Source organism: Colobus angolensis, unplaced genomic scaffold, assembly GCF_000951035.1.
Source record: "Colobus angolensis palliatus isolate OR3802 unplaced genomic scaffold, Cang.pa_1.0 Scaffold143, whole genome shotgun sequence".
NCBI classification, from domain to species: Eukaryota; Metazoa; Chordata; class Mammalia; order Primates; family Cercopithecidae; genus Colobus; species Colobus angolensis.
Window position 1 is genome coordinate 4,270,950 of NW_012114522.1, and position 26,013 is coordinate 4,296,962.

Consider the following 26,013-nt stretch of genomic DNA (forward strand, 5'->3'; position numbering starts at 1 on the left):
TGAGCACGTCCCCTGGGCCCTGGCCCTGCCCACCCCCATCCCAGCTGTCCATGGGACCAGCCTTCCGCCGTCTCTCTGGGCCTGTCTTGGACAGCCCTTCTGCACACTGTACAGGAAAGAGCTCCAGCCATGTGTGTCCCTGCCTTGGCCACTCCCTCTTCTGGGGCCTGGGGCAAGTCACAGCCCTCAGGTCTCTGCTTCCTCTTCTGAGCAGTGGTGTAAGGGCTGTTTCCAGAGCACAGTTCCCTAAGGCACAGGTTAGTTCTTCCTATTGTAATTATTTGATGCCTTCATGTAATTATTTGATGCCATGTATCCATCCATTCCTTCCATATCTATATCTATATATATATTTATTGCACCTTTGCTGAGTCCCATGCTGTGTGCAGGGGGCTGGGAGACCAATGCCTAATTGCACACTGTGATTGCTGTAAGGAGGACGATGAGGAGCCATGGGAGATGGTGGAGGAAGGAGGTCATTTAGTCTGGGAGATCAGTTGAGACTTGAAGGATGGGCAGGTTTAGCCAGGGAAAGAGTGGGGAGAGGACATCCCAGGTGGAGGAATCATCCTGGGTGCGGCCGGCATATAGGAGGGGCTTGTCATATTCCAAGTCTCTGGCCCCCTGATGCTGGGACATCTCTTGGTGAGAACATTTACCACATCGTTTTGGCTGCTTGTCTGTTTCCTTTGCTGGACTGTGAGTTACTGTGGGTGGGGATTTTACCTTTTTTAATTTGATCATTTGATACCCACTGGGAATGCATTTTATTCCCCAGTGGTTCTTAAAGTGGGGCCCAGGGAATCCCTGGGGTCACCGAACCATTATAGGGGTCCATGGAGTCAGAGCTATTTTCACAGTAATGCTGAGATATTACTTACTTTTTCTCACAATTGTGCGATGGAGTTTTCCAAGGTGACAGGAGGTGTGATGTTGCAGCAGATTTAATGTACAAGCAGATTTGATAATCCAACTCTTTCCATTAACTCAGACATAGATGAGGTTTGCAAAAATGTAAAAAAAAAAAAATTTTATTCACTTTTATTCACTTTATTTTAGAAAATAAAAATTTTAGTTTAGTTTTCAGAAAATATGCTGTTTATGTTAATATGGAATGGCATTGTTATTACTATTTAAAATGAATTAATAGACACTTTAAAATATTCTCACCTTTAATTTAAAGAAAGTACATGTTGATAAATATAATTAGTGCAAACAAAAGTTTTTTGGAGCCTTCAATAATTGGCAAATCTGTAAAGGAGTCCCAAGACCAACAAGTCTGAGAAATCACTGCTCGGTAGCAAGCCTTATCTGATGTCCCAAGAATTCAGATGAGAGAAACCACCCAGCCCCTTTGAAAGATAAGTGTCTATTTCAGAATGGGATCCTTTCATCATTTTCACCATTTCATTATGCTAATAGTATCATTTTGTTATTTTACTTGAAGCACCACACAACAGTAATTTAGGGTGGTTGTGATGCCAAGTTCAGTGGATTGGGTGTGTCCCAAATTTGTAGAAAAGAGCAACAAAAAATCAGCCAGATATGATGTAACATTATCTGTTACACTGTGTAATTACTATAGCTTCAAAATTGCAGCCTTGGAATTCCAAGTTAAGGGAACTATTAGTCAAATAAGCTCACGCCTGTAATCCCAACACTTTGGGAGGCTAAGTCAGGAGGATAGCTTGAGATCAGGAGTTCAAAAGCAGCCTGGGAAACATAGTGAGACCCTCACCTCTACAAAAACATATATATATATGTTTTATTAGCTGGGTGTGATAGCACATGCCTGTGTATTCCCAGGTTCTCAGGAGGCTGAGGCAGGAAGATGGCTTGAAACCAGGAGTTTGAGGATGCAGTGAGCTATGATCTCACTACTGCACTCCAGCCTGAATGGCAGAACAAGACCCTCTCTCAAATAACAACAACAAAACAAAACTTCCTGAGAGCTTGGTCAGGAAAGACGGAGATCTTGAGGGTGTCTGTGCTTCACTTGATCTTTAATGGCTGGAGCACCCCAGGGCTCAGTGCTGGGTTCTCTTCTTCCCTCTGTCAACACTCACATCTTTGGTGATCTATCTATCCACTGGCAGCTCTCGAATTTCCATGTCCAGCCAAGACCTTCTCTGAGCTCCACCATGGATCTGCATGCCTACATGCCATGGTCCTTGGAGACTCATGGGCACTCCACAACTGATGCACCAAGGCAGAACCTAAATCCTGCCCCTAGGCTCCCTTCCTGCCAGTGGTTCCTCTGTCTTTCTTCTTCCTGGGCCCAAAGGCCTTGGCACCCTCCTAGCCTCCTCCCTCTCCCCAAGCCCCACATTTAGTCAGCACATCGCATGGGTTTTATTTTCAAAACACACCCACAATCAACACAGTTTTCGCTCTTTACAAACACCATCTTCATCTGAATTGCCACCTTCTCTCTGGGATTATTGTGGAGCCGCCTGACTGACCTCCTTGCGTCTCCCCTTGAGTACTTCTCTCTTCTCAACAGAGCAGCCAGAGTGTCCCATTTAAAAGGGCTATTATGCCACTCATCACGGAGTAGCTCACGGTGGTTTCCCATTGTCCCCAGAGCAGAAACCACTCACTCGCCCTGCTCAGGCACCCTGACCTCCTTGTGTTCCTTGAACACCCTGGGTGTGTTCTCACCTCAGGGCCCTTCCACGTGTCTTTCTTCTGCCTAAGTGAATGCTCCTCCCCCTGATACCCCGACAGCCGCTCTGTCACCCCAGTAAGGCCTTTCAACATCACCCCATTTAAAATAGCATTACTCGCTGTCCCTCTTTCCTTCATTTTGCCCCACTGTTCTTATCACCTTCTAATATACTATTTATGGTATGTGACTCTTTTGTTTGTATTATATATAGTATACTATGATTTTGCTTGTAATTTTCCTAAATAGTATTTTGAGAGTAGAGCATTTGATATTTCCTTTGGCGACGTATCCTCATTTTCAAAATAGCACGTAGTAGGTGATCAAAAGTATTTGTTGAATGAATGAATGCAAGTGAAGTAACTGAGGTTGGTAGGAAGTGGTGAGGCAGTGGCTGAGGGTTTGGAACTGGGGCTGAGAGTCTAGAAACATGAGTTCTGACCTCAGCTCTACTGTTTACTAGCTATGGACACTTGGATATTTCATATGTCAATTTATAAATATTTATTGGGTACTCTTGATGCTTCTGTGCGGCTCCTGAGGATATAGCACTCAACGTGCCTGAGTCTCCATTCTCCTGAAGTTGGGGCTCAGTCCAGCTCTGAGACTCACATTCTTCATCTGCAAAGTGGCGATTTTATAGTTACCTCTTGGCATTATCAGAAATGATGATCATGGTGATGATAAGAACAGTAATGAGCAGTGATGATAATAGTTATGATGATATGCAGTAACTCCTCACGGGGCATCAATAGGTTCTTGGATACTTTGACTTTAAGCAAAAGAAGCACTGTATGCTGTAGGAACAGCTCTTGTCTGTATTAACTAGCCTATGGTAAATTTGGTTTTGCTATACAGTATGCTATTTGGCTTAAAGTCACAGTTTCTATGAACCTATCAATGATGTTAAGTAAGGACTTACTGGATGGCAATACATAGTAATATATAGTAATAATAGCAATAATAACAATTGTATATTTGCTGTGTATTTACTCTGTGCTGGGCACTATGCTAAAGCTTTACATTTATTTTCTGGTTTAATTTTTTTTTTTTTTGAGATGGAGTCTTGCTCTGTCGCCCAGGCTGGAGTGCAGTGGACTACAGGCACCTGCCACCACGCCCAGCTAATTTTTTGTATTTTTAGTAGAGATGGGGTTTCACCGTGTTAGCCAGGTTGGTCTCGATCTGACCTTGTGATCCACCCTCCTCGGCCTCCCAAAGTGCTGGGATTACAGGCGTGAGCCACCGCGCCCAGCCTTAATCTTTTAAAATTCCTTATGAAGAAGGTGTAATATCCCCATAGCACAGATGAGGAAACTGAGGCCTCAGTGATTCTGGATGAGGTGAGTATGCCCACCCAGACTTGCCTATCCCAAAGCACTTGCTGTCAGTGTCTAGGCTCTACGAGAAAGTGCTTCGTAAACCTGAATACAAGATTTCTGTGCTGATTTATCATCCCTTTCTTCTTACAGAGAGAGAACTAAGAGGAAATTACAACCATTTCCCAGATGGTCTAAAAGGACACTGTCCACTACAGTCGCCATGTATGACTAAACTTAAACATTTCACATGTCAGTGGCCCCCATCTGGCTAGTGGCTACCGTATTGGACAGCTCAGATTCTAGACCATTTTCATCAATGCAGACCATTCTACTGGAAGTGGATTGGAAGGGGAGGAGGCAGTGGAGGGGGACTAGAGACCAGGCCTGTGGGCCATTCATTCACAATGGCTGTTGAGGGTCTTCTAGGTGCCAGGCTGTGTCCTAAATGCTTGAGATACAACAGCGCAAGGCAGACCAAGACCTGCCCCGGCTCTTAAGGAGCCTGCATTCTTGGAGCAGGAAAAAGGCAGGAATCATGTTACTCTGTGGTGTGTCCACCGGTGGTTGGGGGCTGTAGAGATGCACACAGTGAGCAGAGTGGTCTGAGAGATGAGCAGTATTTATGATATGGACAGGCAGGAAAGGTGCTTCAGGGAGGTGATAGCTGAGCAGATCCCCGAATGCAGTGAGGGACGGGCAAGGCCGTGTTTCTGGCCAGGACTCCGACGGTTGTTCTGAGTAAGATGGGACGCTGTGGATGGGCTTTGAGCAAGAAAGTGACCCCCTCTCATGTTTCCTTTCCAAGCACCCCCGTGGCAGGGGTGAGAACAGATGGCAGGCAGAGGGGTGAGCAGGAAAGTGGCAAGCAGGCAGGCGGGAGGCCTGAGGGCCATGGAGGGGAGCTAAACTGGGGAGATAATGGTGGGCTACTGAGAGGTTGCTGGACTGTGGATGTTTTTTCAAGGTCGAGCCAGTGGGGTTTACTGGGATTGGTTCTGGGTTGAGAGAGAGAAAGAGAAGAATCAAGGACAAATCCAAGGATTTTGACCTGAGCAAACAGGAGAAAGGAGATGCCACTGGCTAATGTGCAGCAGCCTCGGGTTGGAAATCACTGCTGTTGAGTTCGACATGTCTCTTAGGCGTTCACGTCTGGATTTGAGGGGAGACATCTGGACTAGAGATTTACATGGGGGGATAGGCAGTGTATAAATGACCTTTAACATCTGAGGGGCTGGATGAGCTCACCTCAGGGGGAACTCTCCACTGGAAAGAGTGCCCTGGAGCAACCCCAGGACTTTTGACTGGGAACAGGAAAAGATCCAACAGAGGAGGCGGAGAATATGTGGCCTCTGTAAAAGGGAACCAGGAATGCGACCAAAGGTCAAGGGTGGAGAGCGTTTCAGGAAGGGAGAAGGGGCTTACCATGGTCGGCAGAATAATGACTCCCAAAGATGCCCGCGTGTAGACCCCTGGAACCTGTGGATATGTTAGGTTTCGTGGCCATGGGAATTGACATTATACAAGGAATTCAGGTTGCTGATCAACTGATCTTAAAATAAGGAATATATTCAGGATTATCTGATGGTTCCAATGTAATCATCAGGGTCCTTAAAAGCAAAAGCGGAAGAAGCAGGCAGAGGAGAGAGTCAGAAGGAGATGTTGGAAGAAGGTCAGAGAGATGCAATGTAAGAAGGACTCGGCTGCTGCTGGCTTTGACGATGGAGGAAGGGGCCATGAACTTAAGGAACGCAGCAGTCTCTGAAAGCTGGAAAAGGAAAGGAAATGGGTTCTCCCCTGGAGCCTCCAGAAAAGAGCAGAGCCCTGCCAATACTTTGACTTTAGTCCATTGAGACCTGTGTCAGACTTCTAACCTCTAGAACTATCAGAGAATAAATGTGTATTGTTTTAAGCCACTACGTTTGCAGTAATTTGTCCAGCAGCCACGGGAAGCTGGAATAAGCACATACCGAATGCTGCTGGTAAGTGTGTGCAATGAGGAGGACTGGTCATTAAGTGGAACCTTGGAGTGGCTGTGGTGACCTCGACAGCAACTGTGTCAGCTTGAAGAGAGGGATGACAGGGAGGGGCAGGCTGGCCACTGGAAGGTGCTATTGGCTGCACCTGGCATGGTGCTTATGGGAGCGGCTGCCCAGGGTGGCCAGAGTCCCCAGAGAGGCACCTCCCCAGGCTGGGGACTGCGGTGAGGACAAGAATCAGAGATGCCCAGAAACCAGTGAGACTGCCCTGGGAGGCCTGGCCTAGGGTGCCTGGCACTGGGGCTACCCAAGGGCTTCTCATGGAGGTCAGCCTGGGTCCTTTGCTCCCTGGAAACCTGCCCCTTCCTCCCAAGTGGCAATGTCCACTGGTAAGGAGAGCTTTGTCCCTGTGTGAGGTCAGGGGCCAGGTCTGCTTTGCCCGACGTGTGATCCCTAGCACAGTGCCTAACAGGCAGAAGATGCTGGTTGAAAGAATGGATAGAAAGTTCCAGGGGACAGAGGTTGTACAAATGTACATTTGTGTGGAGTTCAGTGCACCATCCAATGGATGCCTTGCCATCTATTGGCAAATGTTCACATCAGAGACCACATGGATATATTTGTTCTTAAGTAATAGACTGTAATTTTTCAAACAGTTTTAGGTTTACAGAAAAATTGAGCACCTAGCACAGAAAGTTTACATATACCTCCTCTGCCACACACATAGTTTCCCCTATTATTAGTTCTTTTTATTTATTTAATTAATTAATTAATTAATTTTTATTTGTTTTTTTTTTTGAGATGGAGTCTCGCTCTGTCACCCAGGCTGGAGTACAGTGGCACGATCTCTGCTCACTGCAACCTCTGCCTCCTGGGTTCAAGTGGTTCTCCTGATTCAGCCTCCCAAGTAGCGGTGATTACGGCCACCCACCACCATACCCGGCTAATTTTTATATTTTTAGTAGAGGCAGGGTTTCACCATGTCGGCTGAACTGGTCTCAAACTCCTGACCTCAAGTGATCAGCCCTCCTCAGCCTCCCAAAGTGCTGAGATTACAGGCATGAGCCACTGTACCCAGCTTATTATTTATTATTAATTTTTTTTTGAGACAAGGTCTCACTTTGTCTTATAGGCTAGAGTGCAGTGGCATGATCATAGCTCACTGCAGCATTGACCTCCTAGGCTCAAGTAATTCCTTCTGCCTCAGCCTCCCAAATAGCTGGGAGTACAGGCATGTGCCACCACTCCTGGTTAATTTTCTTTTTCTTTTATTTTTTTGTAGAGATGGGGTCTCCCTATGTTGTCCTTTCCAAGGCTGCATATTCCATTTTATGAATAGACCACATTTAGCTTATCCATTCATCCATCGATGGACATTTGGCTTGCTTCCACTTTTGGCTATTGTGAATAATGCTGCTGTGAACACAGATGTGCAAATATCTCTACAAGATCCTGCTTTCAGTTATTTTGCATATATGCCCAGAAGTGGAATTCTCAGTCATGCTGCTTTATTCTTTTTAATAGCTGCCTGGTACTCCATAGAATGTTTATACCGTAATTTACTATTTTAAATAGAATTATTTATGCTGCCCGTAACATAACATAAGCTTCATGTGAACAAACTGAAGCCAAATGTTTGGCTCCATCAATGGGGAATGCTGGGGTGGGTTTGGTAGAAGACTGGCTGGATCGACCTGCACCCGTTTTCCCTCTTCCCTCACCTCTTGCCTGTCTCTGCCTCTATTATTTCTTCTGTGTCCTTCCACGAGTCTCCATCTCTGTGGGTGAGCCTCCTCCACACTTTTGGGGGAAAAGCAGCCTCCAGTCCAGCTGGGCTTATGTCACACCAGCAGAACTGCCCTAGCTAGGGTCCTGGAGGTCTGTAAGGACGGGGCCTGAAACACACAGACGGTGGCCACAACAGTGTCCCATCGATCCCATCCCATCTCATGCTTTCCGTGGCTTCTGGCCCATGTGAGAGCCAAGTGAACAGTAGCCACATGGACTAGTCATCGGAACTGGACCCCAAAGCCAGTCGTGAGCATGCCGCTCAGTTCGCATACACATCCTTTCTCCTTCTGTTACGCAGAAACCAGCCATTGCGTGCAGGTGCCTGTGAGCACACATGCTGGGCCAGGCTGCTTGCATGCCAGGCTCTGGAGTGTTATCTTGTTACCGTAGACTGGGGGTAGTGCTGTAAAATGAGGATAATGCTTCATGGGTTACTATAGGGACTACTTGTACAATTCACTCAGTGCACATAGTGTAAGCACTGGTACATGGAGAAGGTTCCATCTGGGAGAGCTTTTATTATTATTCAGTAGAGAGGTCTGAGTCTTTCTAGAGCCCAGTGATTGACAAAGATAAATTGGAAGGGTTTGGCCAGGTTCAGTTTAGACCAATTTTCATCACCAGTGAGGCTGAGCAGACTCAGGGGAGGCTTTGACGTCACTTTTCAGAAGAGGGATCTGAGACTCAGAGAGGCTGAGACTTAGCCAAGGACACACAGTGAATAAATGGTTCCAACTGGAGTCCAGTTCTCTCCACTTCCCGTCTAGTGTGTTATCTGAGACTGTGGAAACTTGCAGGATCTTGGGAATTCGGAGGCTCTTGGCTTACTCAGGGTCACAGAGTTGATGGAGGGCAGGGCTGAGGTTTGAACCCAGGTCTGTCTGATGATAAGACATTTTAACCACATGGTGCGTCCTCCCTTGACAGCTCCCACAAATGCATTCATGAGGGTCCCTGGGAAAGGGAAGAGAATTCTCTACTCAGAAGCTGGCAGGGATGGCTGACTTAGAAAAGTTTACTTCACACTTCCAGATAAAAGTGCAGGTCCTTGATCAGGCACGGTGGCTCACACCTGTAATCCCAGCACTTTGGGAGGCCGAGGTGGGTGAATCACAAGGTCAGGAGATCGAGACCATCCTGGCTAACACGGTGAAACCCTGTCTCTATTAAAAATACAAAAAAATTACTGGGCGTGGTGGTGGGTGCCTGTAGTCCCAGCTACTCGGGAGGCTGAGGCAGGAGAATGGTGTGAACCTAGGAGGCAGAGCCTGCAGTGAGCCGAGATCATGCCACTGTACTCTAGCCTGGGTGACAGAGTGAGACTCTGTCTTAAAAAAAAAAAAAAAAAAAGTGCGGGTCCTCTCCATGTGAGCCATTTACAAAGATTATTTATCACCACTTCTCACAAGTATGTGTTCCGTTTTGACTCTGTGTCTTTTGAATTTTTTAGGACTTGCCCCGTACGGTTTGGCCCAAAGTAGAATACTGCCACTTTACGACTGCAGGTGAGTTTTTCTTCTGGTTGATGTTCTCCTGTTTTGAGCATGAAACACCGGAAGCCTGAAGCCCTCCTTCCTCCAGCTCCCTCACACTCTGCTGATCCTTCCAGCACCTCTCTACTTTGGACAAGTAGATCATTCCCTGACCTTACAGAACTAGGGCAGCGTGCCTACACCTCAAAGCTGGCCGAAGTGTTAGTGCACAGTGGAACCTGGGGTGAGGTAGGCCCTTTTTGATATCCCCTGAAGGCATCTGGTGAATGAAACACAGAATGTGTGAATTAATTGGGTATATCCATTTTCTGTGGCTTCCCTAACAAATGTTCACAAACTTAGTGACTTCAGCCACACACATTTGTTCTCTTACAGTTCTGGAAGTCAGAAGTCCAACATCAGTTTCACTGGGCAAAGTCAGGGTGTCTGTCTGGTCCCTCTGGAGGTTCCAGAAGACAGCCCATTTCCTCTTCTTTTCCAGCATCTATGGCCACGTTGCCTGCGTTCCTTAGGGATGGATTAGGGATACTGCCTTCCTCCATTTTGGAAGCCAGCAGCATGGCATCATGCCTCAGTAATTACTTGGCCTGCTTCTCTTCTGTCTGTGAAATCTCTGTCTCCCTCTTATAAGGACATCTGTGATATCATTTAGGGCCCACCAGGATAATCCAGGCAATCTCCCCATTTCAAGGCCCTTAATCAAATCACATCTGCAAAGTGTCTGTGACCCTAAGATAACATTCACAGCTTCAGGGGGTTAGGACCTGGCTATCTTTGCGGACCTTTATTCAGCTTGCCACACTCAGTGGTCGAAATTCAACTGACACTCATTTCATCAAGAGGAATTGATTGGCATCTGTAACTGAAACACGCAGGCCCTGGCACTGCTGGACCCGGGAGCACAAGGTTCTCAATGCTCCTATGGCTCTGCCTTTCTCCTTCCCTCTCAGCCGCCCTGCTCTCCTCTGGTGAGTGTCCTTTGCAGGCAGGTACATCCTTTCCCTGTGGTGGGAAAGATGCTGTGGGCAGTCCCTGGCTCCTGAGTCTGATGGCTGGCACCTACAGCGTAGACGTTTCCCGGCAGCTGTGACAGTTTCAGTGCAGACCCCTGGGCTCAGCGTGGGTCCCCGGCCTGTCCCGGAAACTATCCCTAGGGCCAATGTGTAGGGTTTTCTGGGTTCTGCTGGTGTCCTGGGGAACGCGTTGTGCTGGGATTCGGGTGGGCCCCACTTGCCTCTGTAGACTGAGCAGGATTCTTGCTGAATAGAGGAGGGGTCCTCTCTGAAGGGAGGGATCACCTTGGAGTCTTCATTAAAGCGGGGGACCAGGAGAGGCAGAGAAGCATAAATGGGTGGATCAGAGATGGAGCGCTTAAGGGTAAGGTGTGGCCTTGAGAATTTATGTCCTGCTTGCTTGCTGCACAAGCATTTGTGCCCTAGCCCATGGTGCTGTGCTGGAGTCCGGAGATGGATGTCCGGTCTCACTTGCACCCATACTGTATTCAGACATTCCTGATGCTCTGAACCAGCCGCCGACCAGGTGGAGCACTCACTTGTTTCCATGGCGAGGCCATCAGCATGGCATCGTGCCTCAGTAGTTACTTGGCCTGCTTCTCTTCTTCACCCCGATGCTTGATGCGGTAATAGCCCTTATCCCATCCCAACCTGAGGAACTGAATCACCCCCAGATACAACCCAAGGAAGGAAAAAAAAATACTGTAATTTAATCTAGGACCCAGCTCCACATCTTTTTTTAATCAAATTTTAGGTTTTTTTCCTGCATATATTTTGAAATTCTATATAAAGTTTCAAGAGCACTTATAGTCTTTACCATCAATATGCTGAGTAAGAAAGACTGAAAAGTACATCTTATTTTCCGTCAAATTAGTGTATATTTGAATAGAAGACAAATGTTGAAGAAGGCACAATGCCACTATCCAGGCCATTTCAAAACTAAAATTGCTGACTTGAAGCATTGGATACATCTAAGCACTTTCACGTGCAGTGTGGCATTTGATTGGCTGCTCAGACAACAGCCCTGTCTGATTGGTATCTTAGCCACACTCCCAGGTGAGGGGAACTGAGGCCCAGAGAACTCAGCTGACCTGTGCAAGGTCCCACAGCTGATCAGCACCTGGGCTGCATCCACTGAAGAGGGACCCTGACAGCCCAGCCAGGACCTTTTAAGTGACGTTCCTGTGCTTTACACACAATGCTCATGAACTTTCCAAATGTATTGACACAGAGAAAAATCTAAGGGAGTAATTTCTTTATTTTATTTTATTTATTTTACTGTATTTTTCTTTAGAGATGGAGTCTTGCTCTATCTCCAGGCTGGAGTGCAGTGGCGTGATCTCAGCTCACTGCAACCTCCGCCTCCGGGTTCAAGTGATTCCCCTGCCTCACCCTCCCGAATAGGTGGGACTACAGGCACACGCCACCACACCAGGCTAATTTTTTGTATTTATTAGCAGAGATGGGGTTTCACCATGTTGACCAGGATGGTCTTGATCTCTTGACCTCATGATCTGCCCGCCTCAGCCTCCCAAAGTGCTAGGATTACAGGCGTGAGCCGTTGCGCCTGGCCTGGGAGTCATTTGCTACTGGAGGGCTCAGCAGGCGTTTGTGTCTGGCCATGCACACAACCTCTTTAGGATGGTGGTTGGTGGTGTTCACTGAGGGCTTACTCTGTAGTAGGCGAGTGCTTAGAAGGACCTCGTAAGGTAATACCTATACTGTTTGCCTTAGAATTCAGCAAACCGAGGTATAGAGAGGTTAGAGGTTATGCCTAAGGACTCATAGCTGGAGGGGCAGAGCCAGGACTCGAGCCCAGGGCTGTCTTATGTCATGTGTGTAAGAATCACCCCAGACACCATTCTTGCCCAGCGGTTCTGATTCCTAGGTAGGGCTGCACAACCCAGGTAAGGAGACCAAGCTTTGAAAAATACCGTGTTTAAGCTCTGTAGCTTCCCAATGAGCATGTCTCATTTTCCTGGCAAAGAGATGATACCATTCATTCATTAACTTACTTACCCAGCAAACATTTTTCAGGTGCCTTCCATGTACCCTGTAGTCTGCCTCTAGAGGTTAAGCTCTATGCCTTACTGCCTTTCCACATTATATAAGATATGCACATTGCTGTTTTGCAGTGGAAGCACCCCTTGGAATGAAATTGGACAAGAAAATGGAAGTCTTTATCCCACTCTCAACCTCTGCAGCCTCTAGTGGGCCGTGGGCTCATTCCTTATTTGCTTTTATACCTTCCTGGCCTAAGAAGAACTTATTTAAAAGAGAGTCTCCTATAACACACCGCCTGGTAAGTAGTAAGTTCAGTACTTTAACGTGTATACCAGAAGTTGGAAAGAAACCAATTTTGGGCTGTGTATAAAATGGCACAGGCTTTTGTTGCTTAAAAAACACTGTTCCTCCTCTTTCTAATGATAACTAAATATAGTTATCACTGGGGAGTGAATCCATTTATTTTTCCAAGGTGCTATTTCTGCTACACGACATACAATATTTAGATGGAGAGGAGGTTTGAGTCAAGCATTAGGCTGCCTCGTCTGGTGTTTCCAAAGCAGGGATTGGATTGTGCTTCAACCAGACCAAGTGACTCCCAGCTGTTAAAGATGACTGTGCCCATAATAGCAGTGAGCATTTCACAAGCGTTTACTACCGGCCGGGCACTGGGTTTAGCACTTTCTATGCATAATCTCACTTGAGCCTCGTTATGAGTTTCTTAAACAGTAGTATTTTTATTCTCCTTTTACAGATGGGAAATTGAGGATTAGAGAGATTAAAAAACCAGTTCCATGTCCCACAGGTAGAAGTGGCAGAACCAAGATTTGAAGCCTCTTCTCTAACCACTACTCCATGCTCTTGCTATTGTTTTCTATTCTGTTTTAGATCACGTGGGTTCAGTGACGTAAGGTGGTATTGAGAACCATTAAGCTTGGCCAATGAGCTACAATGGCCAAGAGCCCTTTTTTGGGCTCCCTGCTAAGTAGTGATGTGAATTTCCTGGGGCTGCTATAACAAATGACCGCAAACAGCATGGCTGAAAACAACAGGAATGTATTTTCTCACTGTTGGGGAGGCTAGAGGTCTGGAATCACGGTGCTGGCCGGGCCACGCTCCCTCTGCAGGCTCTAAGGGAGGATCCTCCTCCCTCTTCCAGCTTCTGGTGACTCCAGGCCTTCCTTGGCTGTGGCTGCATCGCTTGACTGTCTCCCTCCATCTGCTCTTGGCCTCCTCTGGGTGTGTGTCTTCTCTATGTGCCACTTATAAGGGCACTTGTCACTGGATGTCAGCCCCACCTGGGTAGTCCAGGATGATCTCTTGAGATCCTCAGCTTAATTACATCTTCAGAGACCTTTTTTCCAAAGAAGGACACGTTCACAGGTTCTGGGGATCAGAACATGGACATATCCTTTGGGGGCCGCCACTGACCCCACTACCAATACTCATTGTTCTTTCCAGTCCTCTCCAGTAACAGGTAACTCGTCACCTCACAGGGCAGCACCCTCCACACTCAGTCGTCGTTTCTGTGTTGATTTGCTTCACAAGCTGTATTTATCAGTTATTGTTTACAAGATGCTCTGTGAAGGTCAGAAGAAGAGAAAGCCAGCCCTGCCTGAGGGCTTTGGCAAATTCCCTTAGGGTCCCAGCACGTTAAAAAGGCATGAGAGTGGGTGTGGTGGAAAGAAGCTCAGCTGAATCAGAGGCCTGGGTCAGGCTGATGCCGTTGCATGTCGTTGGTCTGTTCTTCGGAAAATGGCATTTTTGTTAATTTTCTACACAGTTTTCTACTCTGTGGAGAGGGCATTCATGTTGTGGAAAGATCACAGGATTTGGAGTCACACAGGCCTGGGGAGAGTCTCAAGCTTCCTGCCTGTGTGACCTTTGGCAAGAGAGTTAACCTTTCTGAGCCTTGGTTTCCTCATCTATAAAATGGGGGTAGTAGAACTCATGTATGTAAAGTGATGGGTGCCATGCCTGGCCCTCAGCCAGTGACAGACAGTTTATTAGGCCCAGTGTGGTGGCTCACGTTTATAATCCCAGCACCTTGGGAGGCCAAGACAGGAGGACCACTTGAGGCCAGGAGTCCAAGACCAGCCTGGGAAACATAGCAAGACCCCATGTCTACACAAATGAAAAATAAGTAAAAATTAAACAAGACATGTGATTATTAATATCACTGAGAGCTGCTGCAGTCTGGGACCCAGAATACAGCTTGTCCCACTGCAGGTGACAGGTGCGCAAGGCAGAGAGTGGGAAAGACGTGGCCGTCACAGCAAGGAAAGCCGAGGAGAGCTTCCTTGATGAAGTAAGGGTCCAGTCCCATTTAAAGGAGGTGTGTGGATAGTGCAGGGGCCAGGGCCCTGGGGTAGGGAGCATGGCAAGGGCAGAAATGAATAGATATTTGTTATTAGTCAAAGGGAAAGGAAACCTGCAGTTTCAAAGGCAGCAGGAGGCTTGTATTTGATGGATGAGCCCTGGCTTTCCTTTGGAAACTTTTCATAGGAGCCATCACAGGGTTGGAGGAGGCCAAGTCTTGGAAGGGGGATTCCCTATGTTGATGAGGGATCAAGCTCACAGAGAGGCTGCCTCCAGTCACCAGACACACTGCCCTTTGTTCCAGTGCACCATGGTGCGCAGCAGTACTGTCAGCCCATACCTGGAAAGCACACAGTACATGTAAAATGATATCTTCACTCGTCTGCCCACATCTCCCTTGCTGGTATGTCAGTCTTGGTTGACTGAGTCCCTGTGACAACAGGTGTCCCACACATGCACCCAGACCAGGAATACACTGTGGTGTAAGCTCATATCCACATTCTTCTTTCCGTAAGTTTTAATTTCCAATCCTTTAATGCTCTTTTAAAAATAAGACTTCAAGATTACTTAAGGATTAGTAGCAGTAATCCTTCTACCCTTCTGTAAAAATTTCATCATCTTGTACTTTTATTAAATATATATAGCATGAAATATTTCTTATTTTCTAATAACTTTTACATTTTATTGTAGTATGGGGACATTTCAAGAGAAGTTCAAGGGACTTCTGAGAATGGAGTAATTTTTCAGAAATGTGCACTGGTAAGTTTCCATGGGTGGTTTATATTTGAAGAGAAAATAATTGGATTTTGCCCGTATCATTTTAGTAGAGTCATGTATTTAAGAACTGATAAATCATGGGCTTACCTACACAAGTCTGGATACATGAGCAATGACCAAACAGCAAGGTCTCTTATATCTCATATGGCAACACTAGGACTGAGATTATTTTTGTTACAATTAAATAATTGTCAGTAAAAATCCACAGTGATCATTTAGAATGGGAAAAAAGTATGATATATTTTGTTTCAGATTATAATCATTAATAGGGTTCCTGACAGTTTTCAAAGTTGTTTAATGTTTTTTAGGTCTTTAACCTTCCTAATCCCACAAGATGGTTACTAATCCTACGTATTATCCTTGTGTCAGGGGTCTCCAGCACCTGCCTTAGGGGCAGTGATTTGCTAGAAGGACTTACAGAACTCAGAAGAGCCATTCTGCTCAGTTGCAGTTCACTACAGAGAAAGGGTACAGATTAAAGCCAGGAAAGGAAAAAGGCAAATGTCGCACAGCCCAGGAGAGACCAGGCATGAGCTTCCAGCTGTCCTCTCTCAGTGGATGAATTATGTGGACAGAGCTTAGTTCTCCCAGCAATGATGTATGACGATGCAGATAGAATATTGCCAACCAGGGAAGCTCACTGGAGCCTTGAGGTCCAGGGTTTTTCTCAGGCTCAGTCACATAGGCATGGAGCACACATGAGACTGACCTCAGCTGTTTGTTCTCCAGCCCCTCCAGAGGTCATTTCAGTACAGCAGGGTCCAAGGCACCCACCGCAAATCATTGGCATCAGCTATCTGGGGAGGTCAAAGGACCCAGGCAAGGATATTCCGCAGGCTTTAGAGGTTATCTCTCAGGAGCTTGTCAAGGGCCAGTCCTTTCTCTTGAATGTGGAGGGTTTGGACAGCCCAGGCCTGCTGAGTTAAGTCTTCCCTGTGCCACTCTCATTTTGTCACAGGCCCTCAACTACATCGTTTGCCTTCGTGGATGCAACCAGTGTTAGTAGTAGTTTCTTGTATATCCTTCTCGTGACTTTTTCTGCCATATGCATGCAGTTATAAGTGTGTGCACATGCGTGCATACTATGTGTACCTTCTTTCTCCTCCACTTTTTTAATTCATGTAGGTGGCAGTATATTACACACACAGTTCTGAAGCTTGCTTTTATCACTTATATTCCAGAGGTCACTCTTGTCAGTACACACGTTGCTTCCTTCTCTTTTTTCCAGCTCCTGCATGTATTTCAGCAGAGCTGGGGAGAAGGTGGTGCAGGAGGGCTGGGAGACAAGATTAGAGAGGAAGGGAGGGCAAGAGTGCAGAGCCCAGGTGATGAGTCTGCTACATTGGCCACTGGATGGCTTCCAGCAGTAGAACCATTGAGACACATATTGGGCAGAGCCTGAGTGTGGGAGATGATCCAAGAGGCAGATGAGCTGCTCAGGTCCTTCCTGGAGATCACATGACCATCGGAGACCCGGGGCTGAGGCTGAATCTTTAAAATAACTAAGTACCAAAGAGCCATTCTTTGCTTTCCTCGGTAATGCTGGTTGTCACAATCTCCCCAGCCTGACTAGCTCTGCACTTGGACTTTTTTTTTCTTCTAAGATTCTCTGCAGGGATGATTTCGCTGTCTTGGTTTCTTTGAAACTGTCTCCAAGCAACAGCTTGGCAAGTGTGGGTCAAAACCCTCCTGGGGGTCTTTGAAATCATACGGAGCCTGATAAATTCCCAGAACCTCTGTGAGGCGGTGCTACCCTCCTTCTTCCTGGATGCCTAATGTGCACAGGTTAGGCTCGTGCCCCATTTGAGGAAGCTGGATTTGTCAGCTAATCTGCCCTCGTGCCTTCTCCTCCTGCCCTAGGTGTCTGGGCCAAGCGAAGCACAGACAGCCCACATATGGCTGCTTGTTAACAACACCAAGACACCCTCGTCAGCCAACCTCTCGGAGCTTCTCTTGCTGGACAGCATCACTGGTCTCACCGTTTGGGAGTCTATTGGAAACAGGACCTCGGAAGGATTCCAGGCTTTTAGCAAGAAGTTTCTGCAAGGTAACAGCAGAGCAGTCTGAAGCCAGGGATGACAAATGAGAATATGTACAGATACTTCCAGGTGAATGTGCTCTGGGTCAGGCATGTTCTTAAAGCCTTACATGTGTTCACTCACTTAATCCTCACAATGGATCTTACTGTCAGGGTATCATAAAAAGAGACCACATTGAATATCTGTAACCAAAAAGCTGAATTTCTCTTTTATCTTAGCAAGATGTTGGGTTTGGGGAAAGAGTTGTGGAAATTTTTAAAAAATATATAGTCAATTTTTATTATGAAAAATTTCAAACATACACAAAAATAGAGTTTACAGTGGATCCCAGTATGTGTGTCACTCACATCACCGAAATTAACCGTCACTCAGGAAGATGAAAAGTTTGTTTTGGGTTGTGCTGGACAGGGTGGGAGTGGGTTGACATCCATCTCAGTAGCATGTTCCTGAGCTGTCCAGGTATGTCCAGGTGTGTCCAGGTGTGTTCGAGCATGTTCACTGGCTGCTTGGTTGATTTGTAGACTCTGCACCCTCACTGGTTGGCTTTCAGAGGTTCAATTCCTGAGGTGGGCTGTTATTGGTCAATTAAGCAAGTTTAAAACCAATTCTGGGATTCAGTTGGTACCATGGCTTCAGAACTCAGTTTCCCTAGGCAGGCAAAGACATCTTTTATTCTTAGTAGGACCTCATTTACAGATGAATAGACTGGGACTAAAGTGGCTGAGAAGCTTGCCTGAGGTCATAGTGCTGGCTGCTTTCAAGGCTGACAGTCAAGCTTGGGCTCCCTGTGCACCCTGATAACCATTAAACCGTCATGCTTTTCACACGTCTGGAGCTCTTCCTGACTCCATGCCTCCATACTCACGGCACACATTGCTAGAATTACATGCTGCTCCTTCCCTCTGAGCCTAGGTAAGGCCTCAGAATCCTGCGTAACACACTATTATTGACAGAAGCTACTAGTGGAGCTTGCCCACACGTAGTGACCTTTTTGCTGGCTCTGATTTAAATGATGTCGTAAAAGTTGTTATGAGATGCCCCAGCTAAGTAACCTTCAGTGCTTTCCTGCCTTCAGTGATATAAAAATGAATCCGCTATTCTTAAATTCGTGTTCAGAGCATGGAGCATGGGGCCACGAGCAGAGCATAGATGCAGCCTCAGATGGACCTGGGTGACTCCCAGCCTTGTGACTGAGAAGCTGCATGGCTTCTGGAAAGCTGTTGAAGTGCTCTGGTCATGCGAGACCATTGTGGAGTCGTAGAGATTGAATCAAGGAGACAGTGTCACCCAGGCACTCTGTCTGGTAAAGGGAAGGTGTCCAACACCCTCTCCAGCCTGTGGTCCTGCACATCTTTCTTCTAATTTCCCTGCCGACCTTTCATGGTCTGTGCTGCTGCCAGACCCAGCTTCCTACTCTTCTCCTATCTCCTAGCATCTACTCTTGCTCTTGTGTGGATCAGGAAAGCACCTGTCCCCAATTCTGAATATACAAATCATCTCTGTTCTTTGGGACCTGGCCCTGGTGTCACCTTTTCTAGAAAGCCCTATCCAATCCACTGCCCCAAAGTCACCCCTCTGCCTCCAAACTTCCACAGAGATTACCTGCCCCTTCCTGCTTCCTGCTTGGAGCCTAGTGCCATTCTAGGCACTTTCCACACGTGAATTCATGGATTTCTGCTCTGGCACGTGCACACTGCGTGTCTCTGAACCTTGGCTCTCCATCTCTCCTCTGGGCATGCTAATAACACCTACCCAGGAAGGCGCTGTGAGGGTAAGGGAGCTAAAGCAGTGTGACGCAGCCCGGCTGTGGAAAGTGCTCCTGGGCTCCTGGTGTTAGGAGGTATTTTGTTGGTGTTTTTTTTTCTTCTTTTCTTTTCTTTTTTTTTTTTTGAGATGGAGTTTCATGCTTGTCGCCCAGCCTGGAGTGCAATGGCACAATCTCGGCTCACTGCAACCTCCGCCTGCTATGTTTAAGTGATTCTCCTGCCTCAGCCTCCCAAGTAGCTGGGACTACAGGTGTGTGCCACCATTCCCAGCTAATTTTTGTATTTTTCATAGAGACAGGGTTTTACCATGTTGCCCAGGCTGGTCCCGAACTCCTGACCTCAGGTGATCCACCTGCCTTGTCCTCCCAAAGTGCTAGGATTACAGGCATGAGCCACCACGCCCGGCCACTGTTGGTGTTATTTTTATTCTTATTGCTCCATTCTTGTTATTTATGCCCATGCTTGGCTCTACCTACTGGGCTCTATATTCCCTGAGGGCAGTGTCCAAATCATATTTATCTGTGAACTCACCGCTATGCCAAGAAGTGTGACATTGACTTTCACCTTGGGACACAGGTGATTTTTTTTTTTTTTCCCAAAGCGTGAGTAGATAACAAATCAAATGACCAGTCAGGTCCCAGTTCATTGACATTCTGACCTCATCATCATTATTATTTGATGCTTTTCTTTTATTAGAGCCAGTGTTGTTTGGGGAAAAGATGATGGGACCCAGAGGGTCAGGTGGCTCCCTGTCCAGCAGCGGGGTGATCTTAAGCCAGTCACTGTCTCTTAGTCTCAGTTTCTTCTTCTGTATGTTGCAGAAAATCACGTGTTCTCCATCCATCTTGGGGCAGTGCGTGGAGATCAGCTGGGTTAATGCAGGTGCAGCGCATGGAGAGTGATCAAATCACTGTATGGGGAAGGTCTGACTATGACTATCTTCCCCGTCATTGTCATTGTCACTGCCATTATCTTTATCACTTTACATTCATTATCTTAGCTCTAGGATATATGAAAACAAAATGAGATGGGCATGGTCCACTCCTAAGGTTCTGGCTACTCAGGAGGCTGAGGCAGGAGGATTGCTTGAGCCTGGGAGTTCGAGACTAGTCTGGGCAACATAGAGCCTGTCTCAGAAATAAATAAATAAACATTTTAAAATAAAAATGAAAATGTTGAGGATTTTTAAAACAAAAATGCCAGTGATTGCATAGGCTAAGTGAGCATTCCTCCTTTTTTCTTTACTATATATATATACACACATATGTGTGTGTGTGTATGTGTGTATATATGTGTATATATATGTGTGTGCATATATATATATATATTTGAGGTCCGCATGCATTGAGAAATGAGGCATCTTGTGGCATTTTAGGGCTATAAGTAACCTCTGTTAGGGAGAAAGGCAAGATAGGAGGTCAAGCTTAGGTGAGAACAGTGACTGGCAGAGTTAGACGGGCTCTGTCACCCACCTGGCCACATTGGGCAAAAGCCTCCAGCCCTGGTACAGCCTCGCCCGAGCAGGATGAGCTGAGTGCGGCCCACCCGAACTTACCTGTGGGATGAGGCACACTGCACAGTGAGAAAGGGCTAGGAGAGCCAGCCCTATTGCGGGTAGTGCGCCCCCACTCGTGAATGGAAACGTCAGGAGTGGGAGTCCAGGAGTCCGCCCAGCTCACTGTCCCCAGTTTACCACTCAGAGAATTCCCTCCCCGAACCTAGCTGTATGCAATACAAAGGGCTTCCTTGCTGCAGGCATCACTGCCATGGTGGCCTCCCTTGGAACCATGGAAGCCAGGGGCCAGGATGTGTCTGGGGTGTGGTGGGGCGCAGCCGGGTGCATGGCCAAGCCCTCACTGAATCACACGTGCTTTTCTCTGCACAGTGGGAGATGCCTTTGCTGTCAGCTATGCAGCCACGCTCCAGGCTGGAGACCTCGGGAACGGGGAGAGCCTCAAGCTTCCTGCCCAACTCACCTTTCAGAGCTTGTCACAGGTATTACCTTTGTTACTTTAATCTCTGTCTTGCCACTGCCAAGAGAGATTGTTTTAGAAACAGGGACACTTCAGACAGAAGACCTGTTAGTTCCTTCCTTCCTTCAGTGATGCAACCTAGCACATAAGGGCACAGGCCCTGGAGTCTCACACACCTTGCCATGAACCGGCCTCCATTAGTAATGCCCGTGTGACTTTGCCTAAGTTACTTAACCCCTCTGGGCCTCACACAAGGTTTTCATAAGGATAGGTAATCAATACATGTGAATTCTTTTCCCTGTGTCCTGCACACTGTAAGCACCTAACCAGTAGTTACCATTACTATTCATTTTCCAGGGCTACCATAACAAAGTACCACAGACTGGACTTAAAAACAACAGAAATGTATTGTTCGGGAGGCTGGAAGCTGGAGATCAGGGTGTCTGCAGGGCTGATCCTTCTGAGACCTGTTCTTGGCTTGTGGAGGCTGCCTTCTCCCTGTGTCTTCCTAAGGCTTTCCCTGGCTGCACATCTGTCCTAACCTCTTCTGTAAGGACACCAGTCATGCCAGACCATGACCCAGCCTAGCGACCTCACTTTACCTGATTACCTCTGTAAAGACCCTGTCTCCAAATGCAGTCACGTCCTGCGGCACTGGGACTTTGGACTTTAACATACAAATTTTGGGAAACAGTCTGGCCCATAACACCATTACTGTGAGTCTCCCCATCTCTCACTGCGCCTGTGGTGGGTTCACTTATGCAGTGAACTGGCTGGCTGCCTGTCCTGGCAGGTGCTGCATGCCCCAGAAACAGGCTAGAGGAGATGTGGTCCCTGACTGCAAGGAGATCATGATGCTCTGCTTCCTTTTGCCATTTTGTTGTGGCTTCAGCCCCTGGAGAAAGTCTTCCCTATTCATGGCCATGGAAGATGTGACTGATAGCATGACTGTTAATGCCCCAGGTCCCATAACAGAATCAGATTGTACCCTGCAGCCTCCTCCTGAGGCATCCTTCTACCCCGAGGCTGCAAGGCCAGTATGGCGTTTCTGCTGCAATGAGGGGAAAACAAAACAAAACACCTTAGACAGATTTAGATAAAAGGAAAGAGGCTAAATACAAGATACAAGAAAATGACATGAAACTATTGGGAAGGACAATTCTCTCAGGAAATAATTCAGTGTAAAGTTAAAGAAATAGAGAACAAAGACAGATTTTTGAAACTAAGGATAAAATCCCTAAAGATTTCCCAAAAGAAATCCCAACAATTTCAGAAGACAGGAAACCAAGTAAATTAGAAAGAAAAGGTAAGATAATGATAAGGAAAAGATAAGGTAAGAATCAGAAAGCAAATCAGAAACTCTGAATAAAATGAAATGGAAGCTTCAGGAGCTGAAGCTGTGGGCAGCTGTGTGTGTTCCTGGGTCGTGCTGGCTTGGGCAGGAGGAGGTTTATAGTTCAGCAGAGCCTGGCCTCTGCATACTCTGGAAGGACCTTCCTCGTGGCTTCCCCTGCCCCACCCTGAAATAGTCCTGCCTGTTACTTTGTTTGGTTCCTGTCTGTGATATTGACTCTACCCCCTAGGAACCCTCTCCCTCCCTCACTAGAATGTCAGTTCCTTGAAGCCAGGGCCTCGTGTGCCCTGTTCACAGCTGGGTCTCCAGTGCCAAAAAGAGAACCCTGCACATAGTAGGTGCTCAGTAACAATGTGTTGAATCCCACTTGGTCCATGTTTTCTGGCTTCATGCCAGGAACTAAAACATGTTTCTGAAGCCTTGAAGTTTATGTCGTAACTGCATGCATTTACTGGGGTGAGGATTTACGCTTTGCAAAGAGTTGAAGACGAGCTTTGATAGCACACTTTAGGCTCCTATCTGCGTATCTGTGGGAACACAGCAGAATGTACTGGAATATGGGCTCTGAACTTAGCCTCAGGCTCCAGTTCGAGAGACCCTGAGACTGACTCCTAGACACCATACATATTCCAAAGCGGAGGTGACTCAAGAACAGAAAGGGCAAAGTGAATGAATGCCTCAGAGGTGTCTTTTCTTTACAGCCATATTCTAAAACTGTTCTATTTCCCTCCCATGAAAAGAAGACTTACAGTATTTTTATTTTCTCTGAAGCCTCCATGAGGTCACCCTGCTGGCCCACAGTGGATTTGGGAAGTCCCACTGCTTCCTAGCGCTGCTGCCATAACATCTGTAGGGCATGGATCAGGGGATTTGTTACCTCGGGAGAGGCATAGCTCAGGTTACAGAAACATGCCTTAGTCATGTCTATAATGAGAATTACATGGGTTGCTGAGCTCTCTGGGCTGCAAACTCTAAGTCCCAAGGTCTGGTTCTTTTTTTTTTTGAGACAGAGTTTTGCTCTTGTCACCCAGGCTGGAGTGCAGTGACACAGTCTGGGCTCACTGCAACCTCCGCCTCCTGGATTCAAGCAATTCTCCTCTCTCAGTCTCCTAAGTAGCTGGGATTACAGGCACCCACCATCACACCTGGCTAACTTTTGTATTCTTAGTAGAGACGGGGTTTCACCATGTTGGCCAGGCTAGTCTCGAGCTCCTGACCTCAGGTGATAAACCCGCCTTGGCCTCCCAAAGTGCTGAGATTACAGGTGTGAACCACCAAACCCAGCCAGTCTGGTTCTATATAATACTACTGCTACTACTGTTGCTATTGCTTTTTAAAATTTTATTATTATTATTATTATTTTTGAGACAGTGTTTCACTCGTCACCCAGGCTGGAGTGCAATGACATGATCTCAGCTCACTGCGACCTCCGCCTCCTGGGTTCAAGCCATTCTCCTGCCTCAGCCTCCTGAGTAGCTGGAGTTACAGGTGCCCACCACCACACCTGGCTAAGTTTTGATTTTTAGTAGAGATGGGGTTTTACCATGTTGGCCAGGCTGGTCTTGAACTGACCTCAGGTGATCCACCTGCTTTGGCCTTCCAAAGTGCTGGGATTACAGGTGTGAGCCACCGCGCCTGGCCTGCTATTGCTATTACTACTGCTGCTACTGCTAATGTTACTACTACTACCTACAGCCACCAATAGCAGTAATATTTTATAGCACTTCGTAGTGCCAGGCACTCTTCAGGGTTCTATATTACCTAAGTTAATCCTCATACAATTTTGTGAACTGAATATGATTACCATTCCACAGACGAGAAAACAGAGGCAAAGAGAGGCTAATACATTGCCCAAGTTTCAACTGCTGTGAGCAGTGGAGCCCTGTATTAACTCAACCTGGCCCTAATCACCACCCTATAGACTGTCTGTCAGTGGCAAGCTATTCTGCCTCTACCCCCAGGAAGAAGTATGTTCTCATGGTGGGTCTTTTCGGTCACCATGCAGTTAGACAAGTGGATACCATGACACACTTTATTTTTCTGTTTCCTGTATCTTCTCAGCAGAGGAATATTAGAGGACATTATGGATAGACCCACAGGGAGTTGGGGCTTGGAGAATCAAGTGCATTTGAGTAAGAGAAGAACACGTGCAGTGCAATCAGAGCCCAGGATTGCATCTACCTTTGTGAAGGAGCTAGATGCTGGGAGAGTGGAGGTGACTGACCTTGGTCACAGGCTTGGAGTCAGCTCCCAACCCCAACCCCAAGCGTTTCTCCACAAGGGCATGCTGCCATGACTTGCTTTGGATGTTAGCGAAGCTGGTGCTTGGATTCACAAAGCCTCCGGTAGAGAGGGAGGGATCCTATCCCCACATGCCCTTCCCCCTGACAGTGAGATCTTCACAAGCTCTGACCTGTGCAGCAGTTAGGGCTGATTATAGCTCCACGCTTGGCAGGTTGGAAATCACACCAAATGTTACCCCATGTGTCAGACCCCAAACTGTTGCTGAAAGTGTTTTATTTTTTCCTCTTCTAGAACAGAACACAGCTGAAAGCGCTTTTTTCCATAACAGCAGAAGAAAGCATAACGGTAGGAGACACGACATGCCCTGAGTACCCCCTGCCTTCTATCTGTGTCTCTTCACACCTGTGCCGTGTGGGTCCTGCCTGTTCTTGGAGCCATGGGGAGGGGCAGCTGCTGGCCTTGGACCCCCAGTTATGCGTTGAGGCTGGGACTCTGTGCCGTCTCTTGGGTCACCCGTGTGCCCTGAGGCTATCTGACTGGTTTCTCTGGACGACCCTCCACCTGGTCAAGGCAGGTGGGCCGCGGGCTGGACAGGCTGAGGTTCCACTGCCCGTCTGTGCTACTGTCCAGCCATGCTCCTACCTGTTCCCAGTGTTTGCCACTAGGTCAAGCAGCTGGTGACATTGTGTTTTCCCAGATCTTCCCAAAGCCTGCAGTCTGTGGGTGGGTCTCTCTGCTTCTGCTGTTCACCATTAATACTTCTCCATTTCTGTTCTTCAGTTTAATCATTTGCATCTCACATGTTCACTCATTCATGTATTAACCGAGTGTTAATTCACCAGGTAACAACACTTCACGTTTCTTAAACACCTACTGGGTGCCAAGCATTACGAGCAATTTACATATGTGGAATTACATCATCTTTACCACAGTCTTGTGAGACATATTCTATTTTAAAATCGCTGCCATTTCAGATGGGGAAACCGAGGCACATTAAAGTCAAGTAATTTGCTCAAGATCCCATGGCTAGAATGTCAGAGTCCCCAGTACCCACCCCCAGTTTCGATGATTCTCTAAGGTGACTCACGGGACTTACATGTACAGTCATGCACCACATAATGACATTCTGGTGAACAGTGGACTGCATATATGAAGGTGGTCCCATAGGATTACAATGCAGCTGAAAAATTCCTGTCACCTAGTGATAATGTGGTTGTGTAACATCCATTGTAACACAGTGCGTTTACTCACCTGTTTGGTGATTCTGGTGTGAAACC

The 26,013-nt window shown here is 47.0% G+C and overlaps 1 protein-coding gene across 1 annotated transcript in view; it reads left to right on the forward strand.

Moving 5' to 3' along the window:
- Positions 1-6,852: 6,852 nt before the first annotated feature.
- EVC2 (Ellis van Creveld syndrome 2) overlaps positions 6,853-26,013 on the forward strand; it is a gene marked incomplete at its 5' end in the record, with an annotated part of 146,739 nt that continues 127,578 nt past the window's right edge. The window contains 7 exons of the mRNA XM_011935424.1: positions 6,853-6,870; positions 9,205-9,259; positions 12,396-12,562; positions 15,274-15,342; positions 17,221-17,407; positions 21,051-21,160; positions 25,028-25,081. Coding sequence (XP_011790814.1) covers positions 6,853-6,870; positions 9,205-9,259; positions 12,396-12,562; positions 15,274-15,342; positions 17,221-17,407; positions 21,051-21,160; positions 25,028-25,081 — 660 coding nt within the window. The remainder of the gene's footprint in view (positions 6,871-9,204; positions 9,260-12,395; positions 12,563-15,273; positions 15,343-17,220; positions 17,408-21,050; positions 21,161-25,027; positions 25,082-26,013) is intronic.